The 24,907-nt window shown below is 41.5% G+C and overlaps 1 protein-coding gene across 5 annotated transcripts; it reads left to right on the top strand.

Annotated features, from left to right (window-relative positions):
* Positions 1–809: 809 nt before the first annotated feature.
* Positions 810–24,907, top strand: scaf8 (SR-related CTD-associated factor 8). 5 transcript variants are annotated; one of them, XM_005922363.3, is made up of 21 exons: positions 810–1,023; positions 1,928–2,011; positions 16,809–16,853; positions 16,965–17,126; positions 17,358–17,514; positions 17,621–17,748; positions 17,850–18,026; positions 18,394–18,473; positions 18,577–18,688; positions 18,785–18,916; positions 19,076–19,185; positions 19,310–19,503; positions 19,618–19,718; positions 19,966–20,079; positions 20,240–20,396; positions 20,718–20,848; positions 21,030–21,192; positions 21,271–21,318; positions 21,433–21,654; positions 21,754–23,503; positions 24,140–24,907. In XM_005922363.3, the coding sequence occupies exons 1-20, from the start codon at positions 994–996 to the stop codon at positions 23,487–23,489; spliced, it is 4,083 nt and encodes a 1,360-aa protein (XP_005922425.1). In that variant the 5' UTR covers positions 810–993; the 3' UTR covers positions 23,490–23,503; positions 24,140–24,907. The 5 variants fall into 5 exon arrangements, with proteins under 5 accessions (XP_005922425.1, XP_014189082.1, XP_014189083.1 ...); XM_014333598.2 differs by adding an exon at positions 5,772–5,865 and having other exon boundaries at positions 1,006–1,023; positions 21,754–24,907; XM_014333596.2 differs by having other exon boundaries at positions 21,754–24,907.

Raw genomic sequence — 24,907 nt, 5'->3', positions numbered from 1 at the left:
AGCAGTATTAAGGATAACTCTCAGGAAAACTCTCCTGGAATCATACAAACAAGTCTGAAAGACCTGGTATAAGTTAGATAAGTGGATGGTTATAAATAAATTCAGACATTATGTGACTGCACAGTAGGTTTGGACACCTCAGGCCGAACAGGATTTTAATATATGACAGGACCTACCAGAATACAGAGGCATTTTCCCCCTTATGTATCATCTGTTGCATAAGTTAAAAAAAATGTAAATAATTGTGAAGGGATGTGTAATGTTTGTTCTTAATTCTGGAATGAATGTGTTTGTTTGTATACAGGGAAATAAAGTCAGAAAAGTGAACTTTCCCAGCCTCTCTGTATGATTCCTGTAGTGAGTGTCACCACTGATACCCATGTGTTCCACAGGTTTTATAATGTACTGCTTCAGGTGCTCTTTTTTAAGGGTCGTGTCACAGCTAATCATCTACCTCCATCTCACCCTATCTGCAGCATTCTGTCATACTAAACATGTCCTGCTTCATCCATATATTTTCTCTGTGGTCTTCCTCTTCTCCTCCTGCCTGGCAGCTCCATCCTCGGCATCCTTTGTCCAACTTGACCACTTTCTCTCCTCTTCAAAGCATCATCGGTTGAAACCATTTCAGCCATGCATCCCCAACTTTGTCTCCAAACCGCCCAACCTGTCCCCCTGATGCACTAACCGAATCTTCTCCACTGTGGTCAGTCACAATGAAAATCTTAACACCTCCAGTTCAGCCTCGTGTCTTTCTGTCAGTGCCACCGTCACCACACATCATATCAGGTCTCATTATACACCAACATTCCGTCTGATACGACTCGTTGACGCTAGGAGTCGCCGGTTTCTCTCCACATTCCCCGCTGAGGTTATGCGCCATATTGGCAGTCTCCTCCATCTCAGCAAGCGTCGGGCATGCACGCCTCTAACCGGTTATCGAGGAGACGTTTGTAAATATTTACTGTGGTCTGCCAGTCGAAATACAACACTATGGAGGCGGTCAAAGCCTTTAACAATGAGGTTTGTAAGAGATTCTCGCTAAAAGATTTGAGTATATTGAGGATATGTTGTCTAATTCACAGTCGCGGTAGCTAGTCGGCTAACGTTAGCATCTTAGTAAAGAAGAGGGTAGTGTTTGGCAAGGCCGCTGTTTCTGCACAGCAGTGCAGCGGTAACGTAAAGTCAGTGAGTGTACTTCGTATAAACTGGCCACACATCATGCAAGAAGAGAGTTAATTTGTTAGTACAGCCCTAATCAGGGTTAAATTCTGTGAACAAATATAACCCAGCGGCTGCCAGTAGCGCTAAATAGCTAGCTCGCTAGCTAGCTCCAAATTAGCAAAACCGCTTGAGCTAACTATCTGATGTGACCATGGGCAGAGTAGCGCTCATTCACCTGGGAAAGAAACAACAAATGATTGTGAATCAGTACTTTCCAAATTACAGTTAGCTTCCCGGTATATGCAACCTAAACAATGTGAAGTAGCAGCGCATATCCACACTGTTAAGTTTAGCCTTAGCTATCTGAAGCCTCCAAGCGGAGATCGCAGCCGTCATTTGTCTACATAACACGAAGTCTTTGCTTTAGCATGATGATCATTGTAAATAACACCTGCATTTAATCCTAGTAAAAAATCAATCCGCTGTCGACCGCAATCGAATTGTGAGTGTTTGTTTTAATGACGATACTAACGCAAATACCTGAGTCAGAGGCAAGCCCCCGACGTCGCTTTATTGTGAACTTGGGGTCTCTCTGAGCCCCATGATAGCGAAAGCCAAGGTTCTTTAAATTGTTAATAAAAGTTTGTAGTTGGTGAAGGGGGGTACTCATTTAGAAAGCTATTGGGTGGCAGTTTACGGTTCTTATAGGATCACTTCAGTATTTAAACAAGCTGTTCTCTGTCTTTTTCCTTTCATATTTCAGCTGTACTCATTGAATGAATACAAGCCCCCCATCTCCAAGGCCAAGATGACTCAGATCACCAAGTCTGGAATAAAGGCTATAAAAGTAAGTATGCAGTGTTATAGGATGAGGCAGGTAATAGAGGAATAAAGACATGATTATTAAAGAGAACTGTTCCTTGGCTCCCAATGAATATAAACATATGCATGGTCTAGCAACCAACATTATTCTAGTTTTGTTGAGTTGCTCCTACAGTAGAATAGACCTCAAGTAATTTTTAAATCTCAATTTAGGTCACAGCCCACTAGAGTTGTGGTATGTTAATGTTATCCAGTATGAAGATGGTAAAGAAAATGTGGGACCAAAATTGAACTTTTACTCTCAGCTCATCTTCAGTCACATTCTGGTTTGGTCTTTAAATCAAGCATCCAAAACAATATGTGGTTATTGGTATTTAAAGGAATAAAGATGAAAATATAAATGTTGACTTTTACTACAATGGCAGTGCAGGTGGTTGTATGCCCTTTGGCTTAACACACGTAAGACCTCCAATTCTAGACAAAAGGAAACATAATACATTTGTGCGTAGGAACAGCATGTGGAGTAAAATATACCAAATCAAATATGCTGTAATGACCACGTGTGAATAAGGGAGCAGCCAAAAGAAGCTGCTTTAAAAAAAAAAAAAATCTTATGCTAATCTTATGCTGTTTACTGGATAAACTACAAAGGAATGTAGGGTTATATAAACTCAACAGCAGTGTGTGCAACTCATCTGCTCTGCTGTAAAACTGTGTGGTGTTTGCATAACTTTTAATAATAGAACAGTTTAATAAAAGCCCAGGAAAGCTGAATTACCTAAGAATTAAAAAATATATGAGGTGTTGCTCTTCTGCTACCTTTTATGGTTTCTCATCAGCCTTCAAGCAATAAACAATTTTTTTTTAATTGATTTTTTTTCATGCAATAGAAATGACTTTATTGATTTATATGTGTGGGAAATATGACGATTAGAGGGGTGCAGTGAGACTGAAGTACCTCGCTAGCCAAACATCCCAGTTGAACAGGGAGTTTCAGCAAAGTCGAACACCAATCAAATCTATAGGTTTTTATCAATTTATGTAGTTTTCTTATAGTATATTTCTAATCAGACATTTGTTTGTTATGTGTTGAACATTGGTAAAGTTAACATTTTGAGTGTATGGAAAGTAACTGAACCCAGTGATGTTGAGTTATTCTGTTTTCAAAAACAGGTCATGTATCACATCACACTGAGGTTTTTTTGCCTGCTTCAGTTAATGTCTGCATATCAACGTTGCCTGTTACTGCACAAAGTTCATTTATGTGCTAGGCTGTTAGTAAATAACATTTTCAAGCTTGAAGAGACATTTTTCACCATCTGTATTTATAAGTCTCTTCGTTTTAGGTATAGAAGTTTTTTTTTTAATAAAACTGACTTTTCATTGTGTAAAAGGCAAAGATGTTAGTAACAAGTATAACAGTAGCTTCATTCCTGAGCAGTGAGCCAGCGTGCACAGTGCCAGAAACTCGGGAATTAAAGTAACAGTCATTATTTTTATTTATATAAGTCTGCTTTGTTATTTTAACATATGAGATAACTGTTTTATTGCTGTTATTTGAAATCATGGCTGAATTCACAAACTGATAACAGATTTCTTTTATACATTGGAAATTCTACACACGTTATTGTGAATACAAAGTTTTTAAAAGGCTGCATTTGATCAGTTTTTACATATATTAACACATCAGCAGCCAACAGCAGTGCACAGCGGCTTTAGCACTTCTTGTGGTCTGAAAAATATAGATGGGATGCCTTGAGTAAATCGGTTATAATTCTAAATAAAACAGATGTTAGACATAAAACATTAAGGTAAATGTATTAGGTGCCAACAGCGTATTAAGCCACATTCAGACTACGGCAGCTTGCCACTGTGACATCATTTAAAATGAGCGTTTTAGCCTTTGTTATCTTACGGGTTTAAAACCCAAAATGATGAATGAGGAGAGCAGGACCTGACTGTGAACCTGTGAACTTTCTCATTGGCCAACAACTTGCCAATCACACGTTTAGTATACCCTGGTTGTGTCATATAATCTCCAGATTTTACTGATTGTGCTAAATATTCTGGAGCAAATTCGCCCCTTCTGCTGGCTTTGATTGATCTGTGGTCTGATGCATCACTCGGTCAAGGCTCTACAAATGCCTAATCTGACCACTGTAACAGATTTAGACTGATCCCAGTATAAACCAGTCCTATTGGAGTCTTTTGTGTATTTTACACAATTACAACAAACAGAACAATCTTCAGTCAGCAGTTTGTGTTGCGTGAGCATCAAATAAGGTGTGGACGATTTTAAAAAGAATACAGCTTCACATCATCTGCCTTATTAGTTTGGTTTTTGGTCATTATTTTCCTATGATGTAGCACCATAACTGCAAATCCTCTGATTAAAAATGATACGCAACCAGTTGTTATTCTGACCTGATTATGTTCAGTGGTACATGTGTAAAAGCTGCAGTACTTGTTTTTTTAATTTTTGTTTGCAATATTCATATCTCATAATAACAAGTGCCGAGTGTTATAATTAGGCTGAAATTAAATTTGATAAAGATAGAGCTGGTTATTAATCTGGCTAAATTAAAGGATACATGGCAGTGAATTTGTTTTGGGAGGCGTTTCTGCCCACTGAGACTGAGCTTGAATACTTTTCCATATGTGGGAAACAGTGTAATGTTGTCATGGAAATAGTGAGTTACATTGCGGGATGCAACCAAATTAGCTTTTTAAATATATCTTACTGCTGTCTGATTTTGAATCTATGGACAACTTCCTAGAATGACTTTGATGGAGGAAAAATAAAATCCTACAGTGAGTTCCGACCTCCGCTTTTATTTTGTAGTTTTTTCTGATTTTGAAAATAAAGTGTAGACACATGCGTAGCTGTATAGTTGTTAGCTGTTATAGTGTTGAAAGTAGTTGGCGCCATTTCTGTTCTTGCGTGCTGTTAAATGCTTTAAGCTCTTGTACTTGACTATTATTAGTTTAGCTGAATTTGTAACTAGTTCTAACGTCACAAAATGAACAAATAGCAATAAAAGTCTCACCCTGCTTACTCAACAGTAACTGTGCGTCCTCATGTTGCAGGTGGACCGTTATATTTTAGTAGTTTTGCATGTTGGTTCCTGTTTACAGGTCTGTCAGTGTATCATAAACACATGATGATTCATGGGGATAAATGGGCCTTAACACATGGCATGTAGCCAATACACAGCAAAATCTGTGTCTTAAAAACCCAAGCAGAAAATGAGACTCTACATCTGGAGAAATTTTAGTAGTAAAAAAAATCAGTTGAAACCCAAAGAAATGCTGCTGGTTTTTTTTAAATTAAATTTTATTACTTAATTTTATATATAGATGATTTATAAAAGGTGAAGGTCATTTTTACTTTTCAAAGTGGGCAAAAAAGTGTTTTCCCAGAACGGTGCTTTTTATTATGCATGCTTGGCTGGTATCCTGCACACTTTGCCTATAATTCGGGGGTCTTTTGCATCGCTGATCATTAGTCACTAACAAATTCTCCTTAGACTTCATTGCTTAAAGTTGTTCTTATTATGAAATACTCAAGGACCAAAACACAGTTTCCTTCTTTATAAAATGACAGTTATTTTTTTAGTCATTTGAATTCTGGGCCTGACACTTTGAGTTCAGGACACCAGCCTTTAACAAAAGTCCTCTCATGTTATATTTCTTTGTCCTGTTTGCACTCTAAAGGAACTGCTCTTCTTGTGGTGTTTCTATGCCTTGTGTTACCTGTGAATAACACCCGTTTCCCCTTCCCTCAGCAGCTCTCCCAGCTCCCCCAAAGCACTGAAAGTGAAGCAGGAGGATGGGGTGGAGAGAGTTACAAAGAGATAAGAGAATCCCTAACCAGCTTAGGTAGGAGTATGGGTTGTTTCACAAGGAAGATGGAAGAAGACTAAAATAATTTAACTGAATTTGTTCCCACACACCCAGAGATGCACAGCTTTTGCTGTTCTGGTTGTCTTGCGTTGGTCGATGTTGGCTTTGAACTCTTGTTTTTCAAATTGAAGTTGCAGTCTTGTTGATTTTCTTCATGAGTTATTTGAAGATATTTGTGTTTGGTGCAGTTAATTAAAGTCAGTCTTCTGTGTTGCTTCATGTTGGATGGAGCTGGAGCGGAAATGTGTTAGCTTTGGGTTTAAGATGCCGTCAGTGACTTATTAAATGTTGAGTATACAGTTAACTGCATGAGTCCTTTAACATTAAATATACACGTTTAGTGCTTTTATCTCCAGCAATACTCAGATTTGCATGTCAAGACTAAGTTTTTATTAGAATCTTATATTTATTTCATTGAAGCTTGAGGTTTGTCTGGTTCACAGTTTAAAAATTGTAAATCCATGTTTTGGCAAAGCAGTCGTAATTGATGTCTTTTGTACACGCAGGAAGTTTGCCTTTTTCATGATACCGTGTAAAATAACTGAGAAATCCAGTTGAATCTACATATTTCAGATGGTGATTTGAATGAAAGGTTGGGGCTGTTGCTTCTTGTTGAGTCGTGCTCAGATGGAGGAAAGCTTAGAGAGCTTAAACTAAATTGATGATGGCGCTTCAGTGCTGGAGCTGATCCGTAGGATAGGACGGCACATGATTTTAGAAGTTTCTCTGTAACGTTGCTGATCATTTCAAAACAGCCAACATACGTGATAAACAAAAATAATAAATGGAAAACGATGCATATGTGACCAGCCGGGATGGTGCAACAAAGCATCTGACATTACATCTCAGATGCTTTGTTATCATGTTACCCATTCAGCACAAATTTCTAAGAGACTGATGTCCACAGGCAGCAGTTTTTATGCTGCCATTCAAAATGAATGAAGATTCTAAAAGTAATTTTCATTCATAGCCAGATTAGAAATGGTCTTTTTAGTCACTGCCAGAGTTAGATTACTCTCTGCTATTATTTAGAGTAGATATCTATAAGAGGAATGAACAGCAGTGCTACAGAAACTTAGCATCTTCCAACCCAGTGCACTTCAAGTGTTTTTGTACAAAGGACTTCACTGTAAAATCGAAACTTCCAGCACAGAAAACTGTTCCTGTGGACACAGCATCGAATCTTTAATTTGGTTTAATGGGCAGTACAGCCTCAGAGTAAGGTTGCATCTGAAGAGCACTTAACCTTACTGGATTGTTACTATTCTCCATATACTGAAATTGGATGAATGATTAAAGACAGGATTTTAGTTTGTCTTTCAGCGTATCTTGAGTTTGGATAAGAAGAGACAGTCTTGCACTTTAAAAAAGGATAAGTTACCTTAACTCATGATCATCAGCTGTGCTCTAAAATGTTCTCTTGAAGCAGCCTGACAGACTCACACATGTTCAGACAATTATTTTCACAGCCAAGTTATTTAAAAATTGATGAAAGCGTGGCATTAATGTAAAACCGTTAACGCCTGTAAGGTGCACAGCTACCGGCGACTTGCTACAAACCAGCGAATGCTGGGTTTTTGCCACATTCTGCATTTCGTCTGTGACTAGCAACAAGTAGGAGAGAAATACATGGTTTTGAACCAGCCGGGTTCCACTTACACAGTCTGGGTACGCTTGTAGGTTGCCTATATTTTACCCTTGTTGACCCACTTGGCATTGCCCACCAGCAGCTGTAGATGTCTCGCTCTTTTCTTTGTGTTGTTTGTGTGTATCAGTCTGTCTGTACTTCCAGGAAAAGGACAGCTTTCAACACAAAAAATCTCTGAAACATTCCCCTTTAAACCATGCAATAAGTGATACTGATCCCCGTCTGCACAGAATCCGTTAAGACCTAAAATTACCTGTGAAGATTATTGTGAAATGAATTGGTCTCAGTGGATTATTTTAATTCCAAGCGTCTGTGTGGCCCACAGGCAAGTGGTTTCTTTTGCAACAAACTATATTTTTCTCATTCACAGTTCAGTTTGTACTAAAAGGTAGCAATACGAGAACTGTAACAGCAACCTTTAGCACTGGCTTAAACTATAAGTTGGTGCAAAAATTACAGTTGTCACCAAACTACCATTATTTGAACCAAAAAGACATTAAATATTAAAAGTAACCTAACCTGACAGCAGCTATAACAGTGTGTGTCAGGTAATGAATGATCAGGAATAATTAGGAACCTCTCTGCAGTCTGAGGAAACAACACACAGGGTAGGTGATTAGTTATTACAGGATACAACTAATAAAATCCATGCAAATATTTTGTGAGTTTAAAATATTTTTAGACTGACCTAAAATGACCCGATCTTAAGTCATTTTGCCGCCACTGACTTCCAGCCTTGTAATTTCACTGGAGGAATTTGCTGCATTTATTTTTGAATCAGGCTTCATCTTTTAGATTTTTCAGATCCAAAACGCCCATCGGGCTATAACCCGACGGGCGGGGCTGAGATAGATTTTGGTCGCCCGACCGGAGATATCGCTAGTTGTGGGACGTCGGGCTAGCGATTTTGCGAGCCCTGAGATCTGACCAATTGGATCACTGCATTTCGCAACAGGTGTGCTCGTAACTCAAATCGCGCACTGTTACTGAATACACAATGAGATGGAAATGGTAAAATAGTCCTATTTAACCTCAGGCGCACGGTTAGATGCTGCTCCAGGTCAGTCGGCTCTCTCTTAAATGATTCCTCTCCATTTTCAGATAAAGTCCCAACTCAAACGATTAGTTCATTACCAGACCTCTGGAGAACTTCAAGACATGTTGAGGAGGTAGTTTAGCCATTTAAACCAGCTGTGTTGGATCAAGGACAGATCTAAAACCTGCAGCACACCGGCCCTCGAGGCCCCTGATTTAAAATGCTGCTGCTGCTCCTGAGAACTGGATGCAGACAGAATCTGTTTCCTCCTTTTCTTTTTGGAAACATCAAGACCAGCTTATGATCGCTTCATGTCTACTCCTTTATTTATTTGTTTGTTTATTTTTTAACCAATTTTAGCAAAAATCCGACCGGTTCGGTGTGTATATATGTTACACGACAAGTTTGGATCTGGAAATTTCTGAATTTCGTGTTGTTGTTTTTTCACATCACATTCGGTGTGTAACAGATTTACTCTACAGGATACTTCAGATGTACGTAGCTATTTAAGCTGTAAGATTAATTATTAAACGTGAATTTGTATTGAAAACTTTTATTGGGAATTATTGGCAAATGTTTCGATGCCGTTTTTATTTTCTCCTTTTTTTAATGGATGTTTTAAACTTAAACGGGCTGCTTCGTTTATGTTTTTTGCATTTGCTGCAATATCAAACGAGAAATTTAACATCTACTTCATGAAGCTGACGCCATTAGCTGCTAGAGTCACACACAGTGACTCGGATACTTTCTTAGAATATTTATTATTTTTAGAATATTTGTATAATGCCAGGACAGTTTGAGAGTGGACAGGAAGGCTGGGGGAGAGACACAGTAAACAAACAGGGGCAGATTCAGACCCTTAAGCTGCACAGCTCAGTGAGCTGTACCCAGCATGGTTACTTTTATGAGAGCTAATAGAGGACCAGTTATAGAAGCTCTTCCCTTATTCAGGGGCCACCACAGCAGGTAGTTGTGCACGTCTGATTTGGCAGACTTTTACACCGGATGCCCTCACTGACACAAACCTCAAAGGGATTTGTGTCGCCTAATAGGCTCGAAACAGATGTTTTCTACACAGCAGAGAGCCTCATTGACTAAATGTGTAATAGATCCACTGATCTAGGATCAGTTATGGCTTTTAAAAACAATTCTGTTAGACAGTAAAGGAGCAGAGGAAATTTCCTTACCTTATACTTATAAATGTGGCACGATGGTCCTTTGTAACAGTGGATTCTAATGTCCCTTACGTATCATCTCAGGTTAGAGTGGAAATTTAAAGATATTAATCTGAAAAGTCCAGAGTCCAGTTAGAAAATACTGCTGGATATGTAACTTATTTTTAAATGGGTTTTATCTTGTTTATTTACTTAAAGTCTGTTTGAGTCCGACTGCTAAATACAAAGAGATGAAGTTACTCTTTATATGTTGGAAGTATTTGCAGGTTGAGAGAAAATAATTAGGCTGGTTAAGTAGTCTGACAGAAACCCTTTAAATCTGAACACATGTTACACGAATGAAGCAAAAAATTGGCCAAGCAAAGATTTAGTGTTTATTTTAAGAGCTACATGAAAGCATTCATCACATTCCATGTTAAATGCATTATGTTTTAAATCTTGCTGAAAAGTGCGGCACTTTGCAATATTTGAGACCCTGCAGTGGCAGAAAAGTCTGCAGAAGTTAAGGTGGTGTTTCTGTGAGGACTGCATGTAGTGGCTGCTGGTGTAATGTAATTACACATTAACAAAATAAACAAATTCAGTTTGTTTTTTTCCGCTGCTACATTTCAGTGCTGTGAAACGTTTGAGCTCAGCCTAAATGATCCTGACTGACATAGAAAATCACAAAGCTCTCTGCTGAGCCATCGGTTTGAGAGAGACGTTTCATTCAGGAAGTATGAATTGATCATGTCCTGGTTTCTATATCTGCAGTGAAATGCCACACGCGTGCTAGCATGTGGCCGATGCTTGTTTGGTGCCTCGAGTGAAGAACGGCATCTCTGTTAAAAGTGGTGAAGATTGCAGCTTTGCTTAAATGATCCCTCTGTCACACCACCTTATCACTTTGTCTCATGAAGAAATTTGCCAGATTAAATATAACCTAATCATTTACATTGGGCAAAAAGTCTTCATCATCATCATGACATCCGCAGGTTACCAAAGTTACTAATAAATGATAATACCTTTATTATAGCAGAGTTACAAAGTGCTTCACAATTATTTATCAAGCTTTACAAACATAAAACGGCTCAGGTAGAACTAGAGGTTTAAAAAAGTGAAGAAAGAACGAGGCAGGCTTTAACGTATTTCACAACCTGTTCAGCTAATATCTATCCACTTATGTCCACTGATTATGGATAGTGGTAGACTAGATTATGTGATATGTGGATAAGGTTGAACATGAATGGCAGGGATGAGCTGCACAGTGGGACGTTAACTCTCTGGCTTTTGTCTCAGTCCTTCTCACTCTCACATCATCATGTGCTGTCGAAGAAAAGCTTTTAAAGTAGTTGCTGTAATACTTGTGAAGATGGGTGTAGTCTGATCGCACGATGGTCTGTAATTTGCTCCTTTCAGTTTCTGTCTATTCCATCGAGCATTTTCAAAATGTGCGTGTGTGTGGGGGGGGTCACAGTATTATGACAGTAGTACATAATTATCTACAGTGTTTGCATACTTGCCTAAATTCATAATCTGTTCATCAGAAACATGCACGTGTGTTTTACTTACTCAGTGCTTTCTAAATGTCTATAGAGGGACACAAACCACCATAATCACAGTGATGCTACTGTGCTGCTCATGTCTTCTGTCTGGAAGTACAAGGATGAGTGCAGTTCGGTAACAGTTGCAGGTAGTGTTGTTCATATCTTTCACACACACAGCCTGTGCAGTGTGTGATCAGTTGCCTGGAGACTGGTCCACACTGCAGCAGGTTATGTATGAGCATGTGGTTTGTTTTTTTTTGTTTTTTTAATTCTTTGGTGTGAAAGTATGTGCTCAGTAGGGTTTCTGGAAAGGGTGGAGAATCTCTGTGAAGAAGACTGTCTGCTAAATGTTCACGACAGTTGTCTTTGCTTTTCATACCCAGACCCAACTTGACTCATTAGTTAAGTTGCTGCTGCTTTTGTTGTTAAAGCTAAATCACAGTTTAAGGGTCACGTAAAGGAAGTGTCTGCCTTTACTGTACAAGGAAGAGACCTTAAAGGAAAGCACAGGGAGAATACAAAAGTAAAAAAAATATATAAATACATCGTCAGCAGACGAATGGAGTGAAGATGAAACACCCAGTTAATTTATTCACCAAGCCAAGTTTTCCTTTCTAATGGAATCTTTTAAAGGACTGTTTATGTGTCCTGGTGCCAGTATTCAGTGTTGTTTCAGTTCGTTATGTGTAATTTTCCATTCAGTCTCCCTACGGCGTCGCATCACAAAACAAGTCACCTCTAAACAGTTTAAATGGTCCACTCAAGAGCCAACAATTCCTGACAGACAGAGCTGAACATAGCATCTCAGCTTATGATCCTAGTGATCACAGGGAAGAACCATCGCTAGCAGGTTGCTGGATCATTGGAGGAGCTTATTTTATGTAGGTTTTAATTCTTGTAGTAGATAATCGCAAGAGACAGAACTCTGAAGGAGGAAATAGTTGGTCTTTCTGCAGGGCTGATCTAACAGTGGCATCATTTCAAACAGGGCTTGAAGCCCTCTGTTATCCCCAGAAAGCTGGTCCTGTGTGCCCAGTGTTACAATGGCAATAGTAGTTGAGTTGCAGTACTCGTAGTTTTACGTGTACTTGCCGTAAGTTGTCGCTCAGTGTGCACATTTATTAATCTAAGATAAACAACAAAGGTGACATGCTTTGTTTCCAGGGTGCAGTTACTTTAATTATTTAATAGTCTGACAATTGCTTTTTAAAGTAAATGAATAAAGTTACTAAAGTTTGTCTGCAAGCTTGAGTCTGTAAATGGCATACTGCAGTTCTCACAGTCACACCATGTTAAGTCTTCATACTTTACAGTTTCTGCTGTAAATTTCTTGTCTTGAAAATTTCTAGTGGACTTATTTCAGCTTCACTTTCCCTTGCATATGTATAATGTGTATATATTGTAGTTTGCAGCTTTATGTGTTGGCAAAATTTCAAAACTACCAGCTTTACTTGTTTAGCTTTACTTGTATCATATCTAATGACTTTTTAAAAAAAAAATTGCTGGCAGTTTTAGAAAAAGCTCTGCATGATATGTTACCTTAGATAAGTTTAACTTTGACTGCAGCTGAACTTATGTAATTGGAATCACTCCTCCACAGTCCTCTCTGTGATAAAGAAACATCATCAGACCAGCTCCTCTGCTGTACTTTGACTCCATCTGCTGGCTGTTTGCAGAATTGCATCATTAAATAGAAATTCTGACTTTTCTTAGCAGGCTGTGTAAATACTTGTGGTGAAGGGCTCCCTTTCATTTGCTTAACCACAACTGCATTGCTGTTGTGCAGTTGTACGAATATACAAAAGACTGAGTCAGTAATAGGGCTGCACGATTTTGCATAAAATGAGAATCACGATTTTTTGGCTTAGAATTGAGATCACGATTCTCTCACGATTTTCTTTTCCAGTATAAATATTTATTGCACTTATTAACTGCACATCAACTTCGTAACAGTTGAGACTGAACATAAAAACAATAAATAAACATAAAAACAACAAATGTCTCACGTTTTGTTGTTGCCGCAAAATGTTGTACTGCTTGAAATTCCGTCTCCACCGTTGCTCGACACTGCGTGTATAGAGCAGGTAGTGCAACAATAGAAAAATAGTTGCGGGACGGCACTGTGTAGCGTTTGTCTAGGGTGTTGATCATTTTCCTAAATCCCTCGTTTTGCACAGTGTTGATGGGAGCCATATCTTTGGTCAGGTGATAAGTGATAGCCTCCGTAATTTCTTTGTGCCTGCGGGAGTTCGACGGGTATAGGGAAGCGCTGTATAAGGTTCCCGTTATTGATGTTTGGGTGGTTGACCGGGACGGATTTTCTCCTGTCACTTTCTCGTCATCCCTGACGTGCTCTCCGTTGTTTTTTCCCTGCTAATTTTAGCATCACACGGCACAGCTTCTGTATCACGTGGTATAAGGCTCCGCCCTTGTCATTTGTTGAGCAGAAAGAGTGAGCGCTTGTTTTCATGCAGATTACGTCCCGGATCAAAATGCGGTACAATCGTCGTCTTTTTTTTTTTTTTTTTTTTAAATCGTTGTCATTTGGAAATGAGATCGCACATAAGTATGAATCGAGATCGCGATTTTCTAACGATTGATCGTGCAGCCCTAGTCAGTAATAAATCTTTGATCCCCAGCAAAGATCTTCCTGATGGGATTTTTGTATTTTAACATGGCACTTGTGTATCTAAACTTCACAAGAAAGCTTCAAAAAAATCTTCAAGTTTAATCTTCGTCAATGCACTTTCATGAGTACAATATTAGCATTAGCAGCTGTCTAGTTAAACTAGATGTCAGTGATATGAAGAGATTTTGCTGCAAATGGGTGCACAAAAGTAATGTCTACCAAAAAGTTCTGTATGAAACTAAGTCACTTTTAGTGCTGCACAGAGTTTCAAAAGTACATTTGAAGGTGCCTAACTGGCAAATATTTTTACTGTCAAAGCGCTGAAATGCTGCCTGTTTAAATGAGAAAAGCCTGTGAGGCTGTTACTTTCAAGTGTAAAGTGCTCAGCCAAAAAATGTCCATGAAAGCAAGTACAATGATTTAATCATAATGATTTAAACAAACTAAAGCTAACACTGTAATACCCATCTCTCTTCTCTCAATATTAAGCCTATTTCTGACATTTCTGATTTATTTATGAAATAGTTTTTCTGTGCATGCCATAAGGTTTTTTTCCTCTGTGAGATGAAAGCACCTTTTCCATTAGTACCTACTCTGCTTAACTCGCCACAGTTTTTGGGGTTTTCCATTAGGTCATAGTACCCGGTACCAGGTACTAAAATAGTACTGCTCGGCCGATCTACCAAGTAATCCGATACTAAAATCTGACGTCATCAGATTGCATGCCACCGATTGGCTGGTCAGTGGTGTCACTTGATGAATCATGAGTCTCTCGTTTCCGAAAATCAAAACCGCCATTTTTGAAACGACGCTGTGGTCCCCGAGTCTGACGAAAAGCCACAGACCGAGCAGTGATCGACGTCCACCTTTGCTGTAGCGTTCGTATCGCATACTAAATGCGTCACAGGACGCTCAGCAGCATTGCTATGACGATGACCATTCACATTTAAGCTGTACTCTATTGTAATGGAAAAGCAGTCGATCCAAGTCGAGTCGTGGCGAGTTAATCTGAGTAGGTACTCCAGGGAAAAGGGGCCTAACCCTCACAATGTCCAGGTTAATTTGCGGGGAGGCAAAGAATTTAGTGCTGGTAACGCAGGAAGACATCCCATCAACAGACCAAAACTGTTGGCCTGTATTTAGACTACAAACAAGACTGGCAAACTGTCTTTTAAAAAACATGATCTGAATCCTTTTACTGAAGCCAGGACAGGCTTGTCCTCATCCTGACTAGTTACCAGGGTGCTTTACTGCTTACTCAGGCAAGGTCCTATAGCTTGAGTTGTTGCTCTTTTGGTCTGAGTTTTTGGGGAATTGAATGCAAGTACATAAACAATGGATTTTAAACAGTTTGGCTCACAGGGGCACAAACCTGGGACATGTCATACAAAAGCAGTACTGGCCATACAAGTCAGGACTGTTGCTGTTCTTGTTGTTATACCTGTGCTGTATACCTGCAGGACTGGTCTGCATACATTTAATTCAAGCAGTGTGCTTTACCTTATTTAACAGAAAACTCTGGATTTTGCTGATATTTTTGACCTGAATTTTGTATTTGGCTAAACTAAATAGCACTTTAAAAAATTGTTACTTTTTTTAGTAAACCCAGAAATCTTTTTTGTTTGGCAAATATTTGTTTATGTGGAGTAAAAACCCCACTCTGGCCTGCATATATCACAGGAATGACCTGACACTGGCACATCTTTATAGATGTCAGCTGTGCAGGCCAAAATATCTAAGAGTTGCTAAGTGGTGTAAGTTATAAATAAGGAAGAACCTTTCAGTTTCAGAGTAGTACAAGTATTTGACATTCTGGTGTTTGGATTAGTTTAAGTAATCTAAGTTACTTCTAGCTCTTGATTTATGTTAATTTACAGAAATGTATGTGGGACCTTTGAAGTTTAGCATAGATAATCCACTCTGCCATCCATGGGTGGCAGTGTAAACTAGTAAAGTGTTAAAATAAAGATGGGAGATAAATCCAAAGATGGAGTGTTTTTGCTGACGCTGTCTTATTTTGCCCTGCACTGACACTCTCCCCTGAGGAAATGTTGCTCTTCTGCTTTTTCTTGCATATCACACTAATGCACAGTCATCAAGGTCATAGAACGTGGAGCTGTTTATGGTTTATGTCTGTGCTGGAAGAAGATGAACCTCTGAAATCACTGAGATGTTTGTCTTTCCAGCGTGACAAAAAAAATCAGTCTTCCTGCTCAGTGTGTTAGTGCCTAATTGTTCCATACGGTGGACTGTGTGAAAGCATCTACATTTGTTGTTACTCTACTCTTTTAGTCTTTAGGGTTTAATTTGTCACTTTGCCTGTATTTTAATTATAGAAGAATATCTATACTAGTAGTGCTACTAGTTGTCTAACTCCAGTGTCCTGCAGGCTGGTGTGATCATTACAGTGTTTAATCTGTATTCATGAGTTTGCTCACTCCCGCCCTCAGCCGTAATTTTGATCTTGTCTGCAAAGCTGTTAAATTTCATGACTTTATATCATGCAGTAATTGCGATGTTTGTTCACAGACATGAATAATAACAGCCACACTGTTGCAGATAGTAAAATAATTGTTTTTTTTTAATTATTTGGCCCTTTTAGTTTTTGAATTCTTGTTTAAATCCACAAGAAAGTGATGATGCTGTCTCCATCTGTCATGTCTGTTGTACCCTCCTTTAACAGAACTAAGCTTTAAAAAAGCAATTATTTATTTATTTTCTTTTTTGTGCATGTCATTAATTTGTAAATCTGAGGAACGGGGAAATAAGACGATTTACTTAAGAGCCTCCATCCAGTCTCTTTTATTTTTTTAACCCTCAGTGCTGTTCCCCTTTTGTTACTGTGCTCTGCGATGTTGTTGCTCAAGTCACTCAAAATATTTTTTTCTCTTTGCTTTACTTTCAGTTCTACAAGCATGTTGTCCAGAGTGTAGAGAAGTTCATACAGAAGGTGAGTTAATGCTTTAATTAGAAGCATGAGCCACATCCAGGCAGGTGCAGAGATATTCGTTTGTTGCTCTGCTGTTCATATATCTCAACACCAGCTGTCTTTCTTCGACAGTGCAAGCCTGAATACAAAGTCCCAGGGCTGTATGTCATCGACTCGATCGTCAGACAGTCCCGACACCAGTTTGGCACAGAGAAGGACGTATTTGCCCCGCGCTTCAGCAAGAATATCATCTCGACGTTCCAGCACCTCTATCGCTGCCCTTCAGATGATAAGGTTAGACCATTTTTAATAGGTTTTCTGTTCCTCTCTGTGGCTTCTCATTTCTCGGTTTCCCAGGACATTATTGTGACATACAGGGCGTTCGAATGAGTGCGATCTGTTTTGTGAATGAGTATGAATGTCTCGTGTGTGATCGGTCACAGAAATATTTAAAGATCATGTGTCTTAGAGAAGGTTTTTGAGTAAATAATTTGTCTTATTGTTTTTGTGTCATCCAAATTCCAGAGTAAGATTGTGAGAGTTCTGAATCTGTGGCAAAAGAATGCGGTTTTCAAGAGTGACATCATTCAGCCTCTGTTGGATATGGCAGCGGGGATTCCTCCTCCCAGTGTCACACCCGTCATGCCCAGCAGTGCTGCCCCGGTCAACAACACTACACCCGGTCAGTAGAAGCACATTAAAGTTCAGATTTGCTCTTCTAATCACTGCTACTGTGGTGTTTAACATATCTGAACACGGCAACCTCGTGATTCTCTCTGTGTATCCAGGGACCCCGGCTACACCGGCCACTCCAGCCAACATAGTGCAGGGTCTGCCTGACTGGGCTTCGCAGATTACCAACACCGACACTGTGGCTGCTGTGGCCCAGATCTTGCAGAGTCCCCAGGGACAACAGGTAAGTGAACACATCCTCCCAAAAAGTGTTTACATCAAAGCAGCATGTGTAGCTGTCGGAGTAAGAAGGTGTTTAACTTACTTTGTTGTCGCCTGTTACAGCTCCAGCAGCTGGTGCAGAGTCTGCAGATGCAGCAGCAGAAGCCCCAACCGTCCCTGCTGCAGGCCTTGGATGCTGGCCTAGTGGTGCAGTTGCAAGCTCTGACAGCTCAGCTCACTGCGGCAGCTACTGCCAACAGCCTCAACCCCCTGGAGCAGAGGGTCTCCTCTTTTAATAAGGTAATGCTGCAGTCAGCAGCTGTGAGTTTATTTTTATGCTTCTGTGGCAGCCAGAGCTGGAGGCGTTATGTTTTTGAGTTGGGTCCATGTATATATGCACATCTCGGTTTTATTGGAGTTTTGTTCTTTTGTATTTGCAAAAACATTTGCATTCATTGAAACAAAAAACACTTTTCTTTTTGTAAGAATTCATTGGCCAGCGAGAAAGAAATGAAACAGAAATCTATAAAAGAGTTAAAACACAAAGTTAGTGGAATTTTGTATGTAAACAGTCAAAGGTCTTGTGTGCATGGATGTTGTTGAAGGCATGCATCCTTGCTTCATTTGAATTCTCTTTACTTCTACTCACATTTTGTTTCTGTTGCAGAAACTTTTGGGTCCTTTTGACTTTGGGAACGATTCAGAGCGTAATGAAGAATCTAAAAAGGACAGCTCAACATCTCAACTGTGAGTTCAGTGTGTTTGACGTTTGTTTTAGTCCTTCATTAATAGTGATTCTGCTGCTTCCACCTGAGAGTTTGTGTCTAATCACGCTGCTGACTGCTTCCAGGCCCATGGTGTCGGAGCCCATTAACAGCTCCCTCTTCCATCAGTTGGCTGAGCAACTTCAACAGCAAAACCTGGAGCAGTTTCAGAAGCAGCTGCTGGAGCATCAGCAGAAGGTAGAGCACACACACACAGAGCGGCCTTCTTGTTCAACATTATGTTTGTTCTGGATTTATGATTTGCTACAACTTGCATTCTGCATTTTTTTGCAGGCAATGAACATAGAAGGGCAGGACTCGATCTTTGGGCAAGAGAACTCAGTTTCGAATGCTCAGAGCAGCAGCCACCCTCAGCTTCCAGAGCCAGAGAATAAGATCGACGACTCCATAGACAACCAGCAGCAGGTATGCCCGTGGGCCATTACTGCAACTTTACACTAACTTAGAGGTTGGTGTATGCACTTAATATTTGGAAAGAAATGCATGTCTAAAAGCAGGACTGCATTAAATGATTAGTTAGCTCTAGAGATGGGCTTTACCTGAAATTACCCATGGGTTTTCTAGGACATGGATCTAGATGAAGGCCCGGATGGGATGGAAGAGGAAATCTTTGAGGCTGAAGAGAAGAAGACCTTGAACACACGGTCTAGAACAAGGTCAAGGTCACGCTCCAGGTTGGTTTGACTTTTGATACATGGGTTTGATGTTTAAAAGGAACAGGCTCAGGGTTTAATATTAGCATGACAAAAAGTCAGTATGGAGAGAATTCCCAAAAGGTTTGGCGTTGTTTCTCCCTAGGTCTCCAAAGAGGAGAAGGTCTAGGTCGCGCTCCGGCTCACGGAAACGCAAGCATCGAAAACGGTCGCGGTCACGCTCTAGAGATCGCAAGAGGAAGTCCTCGCGGTCTTATTCTAGTGAGAGACGCGCCCGAGAACGAGAGAAGGAGCGGCAAAAGAAAGGACTTCCTCCCATACGGTCCAAGACTCTCAGTGGTAAGAGGAAGTCATTGTTCTGTTCTGTTAAATATTTTAAGTTTACCACCTGCAAACCTTTTTTTTCCCTGATGAGTAAAAGTCCCATTATTTTTTCCCCATCTCGTTACCTAGTGTGCAGCACAACTCTGTGGGTGGGCCAGGTGGATAAAAAGGCCACTCAGCAAGACCTCACCAATCTGTTTGAAGAGTTTGGCCAGATTGAGTCCATCAATGTAAGCAGACCTCTCCCTCCTTTACCCTCTAATTTTCTTGCAGTGTGTAGTTTTGATCTCTTAACAAGAAACGTAATGACGGTGCCCCAGCCTGTCATTACTGTAGCTGTTCCTAATGATCTGTCCTGTGTGTTTTTTAAATGCCTGTCTTACTAGCCTTCTTTCACCAGACACACAAATCTGCCAGTATTCTCCGCTACGCTCTTTTGCTCTCTTTAACCTCCCCTGTCCTCGTGTCTCTCTGCAGATGATCCCTCCCAGAGGTTGTGCCTACATCTGTATGGTCCACAGGCAGGATGCATACCGTGCCCGTCAGAAGCTCAGCACCGGCACGTTTAAGATTGGCTCCAAAATCATCAAGGTCCACATTACCTATACAGTTTATTCCATTGTGTTCTTTGTTCGTTCTACACGGTGAAGCTTTAGATTTAGGTGCACATGGTTGTATATTACAGGAAGCTACTATTAAAAAACAATAATACTAATCTGTTATCTTGACCTTTTGTGCGTCTTTGATCCAGATTGCGTGGGCTCTGAACAAAGGTGTAAAGCAGGAGTACAAGCAGTTTTGGGATGTGGACCTGGGTGTCACGTACATACCTTGGGAGAAGGTAAAGCTGGATGACCTGGATGGCTTTGCCGAAGGAGGAATCATCGACCAGGAGACTGTCAATGACGGTAAGAGGAAAGGAGCCTTTCTTTGGCACAGACTCAGGCTCTGTTAATTCTGTGGCGGTGTTTGTTGAAATAAAAGCAGGACAAACATGCGAGTTTGTGCACAAATGATGAAAACAAAACAGTTATCCAGGCAGACAAATCTTGGCATTTCATCATCTAAGTGAATTTACTCTCTGCTCCATTCCCTTTATTTATTATCCACTGGAAAACTCGGTGAGGAATAAGATTGAGTTGGAAAGAAAGAACTGAACTCCTTAATCCAAACAAATAATTGAACAGTATTTGTTAACATTTTTTTTTTTTTTTGGTCTGTGTCTGCAGAGTGGGAAGCTGCCAAGAATACTGAACAAGCCAAGGAAGCTGCAAGTCAGCCAGTAAGCACTGAGACTACAGCAGCATCTAACACCCAAACCGAGACCTTCAACCAGCAGGTTACCATGATGCCAGTGCAGGTACAGTCTGCCTGTAAACTGTAAAAGGAGTACACCTCCATGATTTGATTCTGATTAGTTTAGCTACACTGTTGTAAACCATTAAGAAACTTTGAGTTGCTGAAATGTGTTAAGGGATTTGTGTATCATAAAACTTGGGAGGTTACACTATTTTTCTTTTAACAGCGTTTTGTTTACACAGTCTTATATCCCTCGTATTCAGCTTCCGGTTGCACAGGCAGTTCCCAGTGCGGTCGGTTTGGTGCCTCCTGCCTTCCCTGTCACCATGGGCATACCTCCGCCAGGTTATGGGCCGCCGCCACCCTTCATAAGGGCCAGCTTCAATGCCTCACAACCTCCGCCAGGTAAATGATGCACGTGTTGTAAAAAGATGAGGCAATGAAAAATTGACCAGCTTACACAAATGATTCTTTCTTGTCCAGGTTTCATGCAGGCTGCTCAGACAGCAGGAATGGCCTCAGCATCTGCCTGTGAGTATCTATATGCTTCACCTATGACCAGTACATGGATGTGAGTTTGAAAGTGGAGCTCCCTATTAGACCGTCAGGTTTAAATATGTTTTTGTTTTGTTTTTTTACCTGTAGCTCTGGTTCAGCCTTCAGTGGGCTCCAGCCAAGATGCTGTCAAGGATTCACCATTCGGTGCTATGATTCCTCCAACAAGCACCATCCCGGGTAGCTTCATGCCCTCGGCTATCCCAGGAGCTGGCGTGTTCAACCCAGTGGGAGTGCAAACTCAGCAGGCCGCTAATGAGAAAACACAGTCTGCAGAGGGCATGGATGCTACTGCGGAGCTCACGCTGCAAGGTGACACATCGTTAATGTGTTTGAATAGTTTTATTTCTAATATTCATTTTTATGTCTCCTTTTTTTAACAATTCTGTCTGCACTTGTGTTCATCTCCAGGCATGCAGAATGCTGTCCGCAGTGGAATGGGTCTGCTGGGCATGCACCCTACAGCTTCCCTCACCCACCCCCTGCATCAGTCTGGACTGAGTGGGCAGAGGATGCCCGGCCTGCTGCCTTTGGATGTGCGCCCCAACCTGCTCCAACCCGGAGCCGCTGCTCGCTTCCCGCTGCTCATGCAGCAGGCCCATGCCCAGCAAACCCCTGGCCTCCTAGACAGTCCAATCCAAGCTCAATCCCGCCCCAGGGCTCCCTTCCCTCAACTGGACCCCTTCCACCGGCCCCCCAACATAACCAGTGAAAATGTATCCAAAACAGAAGATGAGTCGTCCTCTGGAGCTGACGAGGGCAAAGACCAGGACTACCGCTTTCCTCCGATGGAAAAGCAGAGCACGGGTCTGCTGCGGACCCCTCCCCCAGAGCATAGGGAGCCCCTTGCAGGATCAGGAGCAGGCGTGAGACCACCTTTGCTCCAGACCCCAGGTACTCAGCCAGCCAGATCTAGCCTCGTAGGCCGTCTGCAGGCTCTTGCGGGGTTTACACCCGATAACCGCTGGAACCAAGCCAGAGGGGACTTTGATGAACGTGATGGCATGCGAGGAGGCCCCCAGGCCCCAGGTGGTCCAAAGGGCTTCCCGGAGGCTGGTCCCACACCTGGGCAGAACTTCCCCAGCCGCTTTGATAACCGTCCCGGGACAGCAGCCGGTGTTTCTGTAAATGCTGGAACTGTTGGGGGGCCACAGGCTTGGAACCGTAGTGGTAATGCCACAGCTCCTTTTGAGAGCGAGCTCCATCAAGACCTAGATGAAAGAAGACGCCCATGGGACAGGCAAAGAGATAGAGATGAAAGAGATTTTGACTTCAGGAGGGAGATGAATGGTAACCGCCGCAGCCGCGAGAGGGAGCGCGAGAGAGACAGGGGCCGCGACCGCACCAGAGAACACGAACGCGAGCGAGACCACGACAAAGAGAGGGACCGCGAACGTGGAGGCTCAGCACCCCTTCTCCCTCTGCCCACACCTCTTCTACCAACTCCACCTCTCAATCCTAACCTGACACTGAACCAAGGCAAAGTGCTTGCTCCGCTTAAACTGAACCCTCAGATTCAGCCACGATTCCAGCACCCGCTTTTGCCTCAAGCTCAGGGCAAGCTCCCTCTGCTGGGTCTCAATCAGGCAGCGCCTCAACTTCAGATCAGGTCTCCTCCTCCATCACAGAACCAAGCAGCCGTGCCCGAGCCTGAGTCAGAAATCCCAACTCCATCCGAAGCCCCCCAGGCACAGCCGACACCCTCGACGCTTTCGCACGACCCGTCATCTGACGGCGAAGGTCAGAGCACATTGACTGAGGCGCCTCCAAAGTCAGAGTTGTCGCCACAACCAGAGACTTCTCCACGCACAGATTCACCATCCCAGCCTATAGCCCAGTCCGCCTCTCAGACCACTGCTTCTTCTGACAGTGAAACCCCTAGCCATGCCTCACCACCTGAGGAGGCATCGTCCCAGGACTCATCCATGGCCTTCACAAAAGCTGCCAGCCCCCCCGAAGATATGACTCACTCTGCGGAGGAGCAGAAAAGTGGACAGAAGGATGAGGAGGAGTCACAAGAGAGACCCTCCTCTCCCCAACCGCCGGGGGTCAGTGGACCTGAGCTGGACAATGATCAGAGTGAGCCCGTGGAGGATGCTGCAAGTCTGCCAGTGGTAGACACTGTCACAGACACTGAGGGGACATAATCATCACTCAGTAGGTAAAAGATCATTTTGTAAAGTTGTCTCTTCTTCTCTGTACTCATGTCAGCAAACTACCACCACCACACGGGACATGACGAATACTGACTCACACTGTCTGATAACAAATGATTTTATCCTCACAGAAACCAGTGTACTTAAATAGAAGGCTCATTAGCTGATTTATGGTTAGAGACTTTTGTTTGTATTTTATTTCGTTTTTTCCTTTTTTTTAAGTTGTAATGCCACACCACCCATTTTAATTATGAGCTTGGTGAATTTTATCAAATTGCCTGCCAAAATGTTTCAATTGTATATGGGGAAATTTAGCTTTGACCTTCCTATGGAAGAGAGTAAGAAATCCTGGCTGTTCGACAACGGATTGATATACTTGAAAATGGCAGCTGTTGGCCCAATTTCTGTCTCCTCTTCTTTTAAAATGCTACTGCAAAGTTTTCAATGAATGCTTTTGTGGTGTCTTGCAATGCTTTTTTTTTTTCTTCTTTTTTTTTCTCCTGAGCAGAACAAATGGCCTCCATACATTAAAACCAGAACAGCTGCTTATAATTGGGAAAAAAAATGAGCATTTTAAATAGAAAACATGAAAATGTTGTATCCCCAAAATAAATGTCTGTAATTTGTTTCTAATTATCCAGTGAACACAAACAGAACATTACATGCCCGGGGGAAGAAAAAGAAAAAGGAGCAGAGGGATGTTCTGATGTCGGCTGCATATTGTTTTAGTTTGAAATAAACATGCTTTGTCTGTTTAAAACACTTGCTTTAGGACTGTTTTCTGACCCAGGACCAGTGGAAAATGCTTTACAGACTCGTGTGCGCGCGCACACACACACACACACACACACACACACTGTGTGCTGTCACTTCGGTCGATTTGATGTTCTTGTAACTCAAGTTGCTGCTATACCATCCATCCACAGAGCACTTTGTTGGATGCAACCGTGGGACTTGTAGTTTTTTTTAGTCTGAGGACTTCAGCCTGTATGTTTCCCTAAGCTTTTTGCTGGGTGACTGTTGAGGATGGGATTGTGCCTTTTTGACTGGATTTGTCGTTCACGATGCTATCCAACCCTACTGTGCGATGTACATCAGACTGTGCGTGCAACTCTGCTTTAGACAGCTCACTGAAAAGAACGCTCCCTGCACAGAATTGACTGACCTACAGTTTGAACGGTGGCTGCGCCGTTTGTGCAGCGCCTACCTAGAGAACAATATATCCTCCATCGTTCTGTGCATGCAGGCCTGTAGCCATGTTTTAACCTTCTGTCTTCTCTTGTTCATTTCATACCTGTAGTGGTTTTCTGTTGAGACATACCTCTAGATATCCATAGTCTGCTGTTCTCTCAGACCAAATGTCTACTACAGGAGTTGTGATGTTGAATAAAAGTTCAAGGTGCATCAGA

The sequence above is a fragment of the Haplochromis burtoni genome, unplaced genomic scaffold (genome assembly GCF_018398535.1).
Source record: "Haplochromis burtoni strain Fernald_Lab_line unplaced genomic scaffold, NCSU_Asbu1 Contig_55, whole genome shotgun sequence".
Lineage (NCBI taxonomy): Eukaryota > Metazoa > Chordata > Actinopteri > Cichliformes > Cichlidae > Haplochromis > Haplochromis burtoni.
The sequence above is the reverse complement of the archived record's forward strand: the minus strand, read 5'-3'. Positions and strand labels throughout refer to the sequence as shown.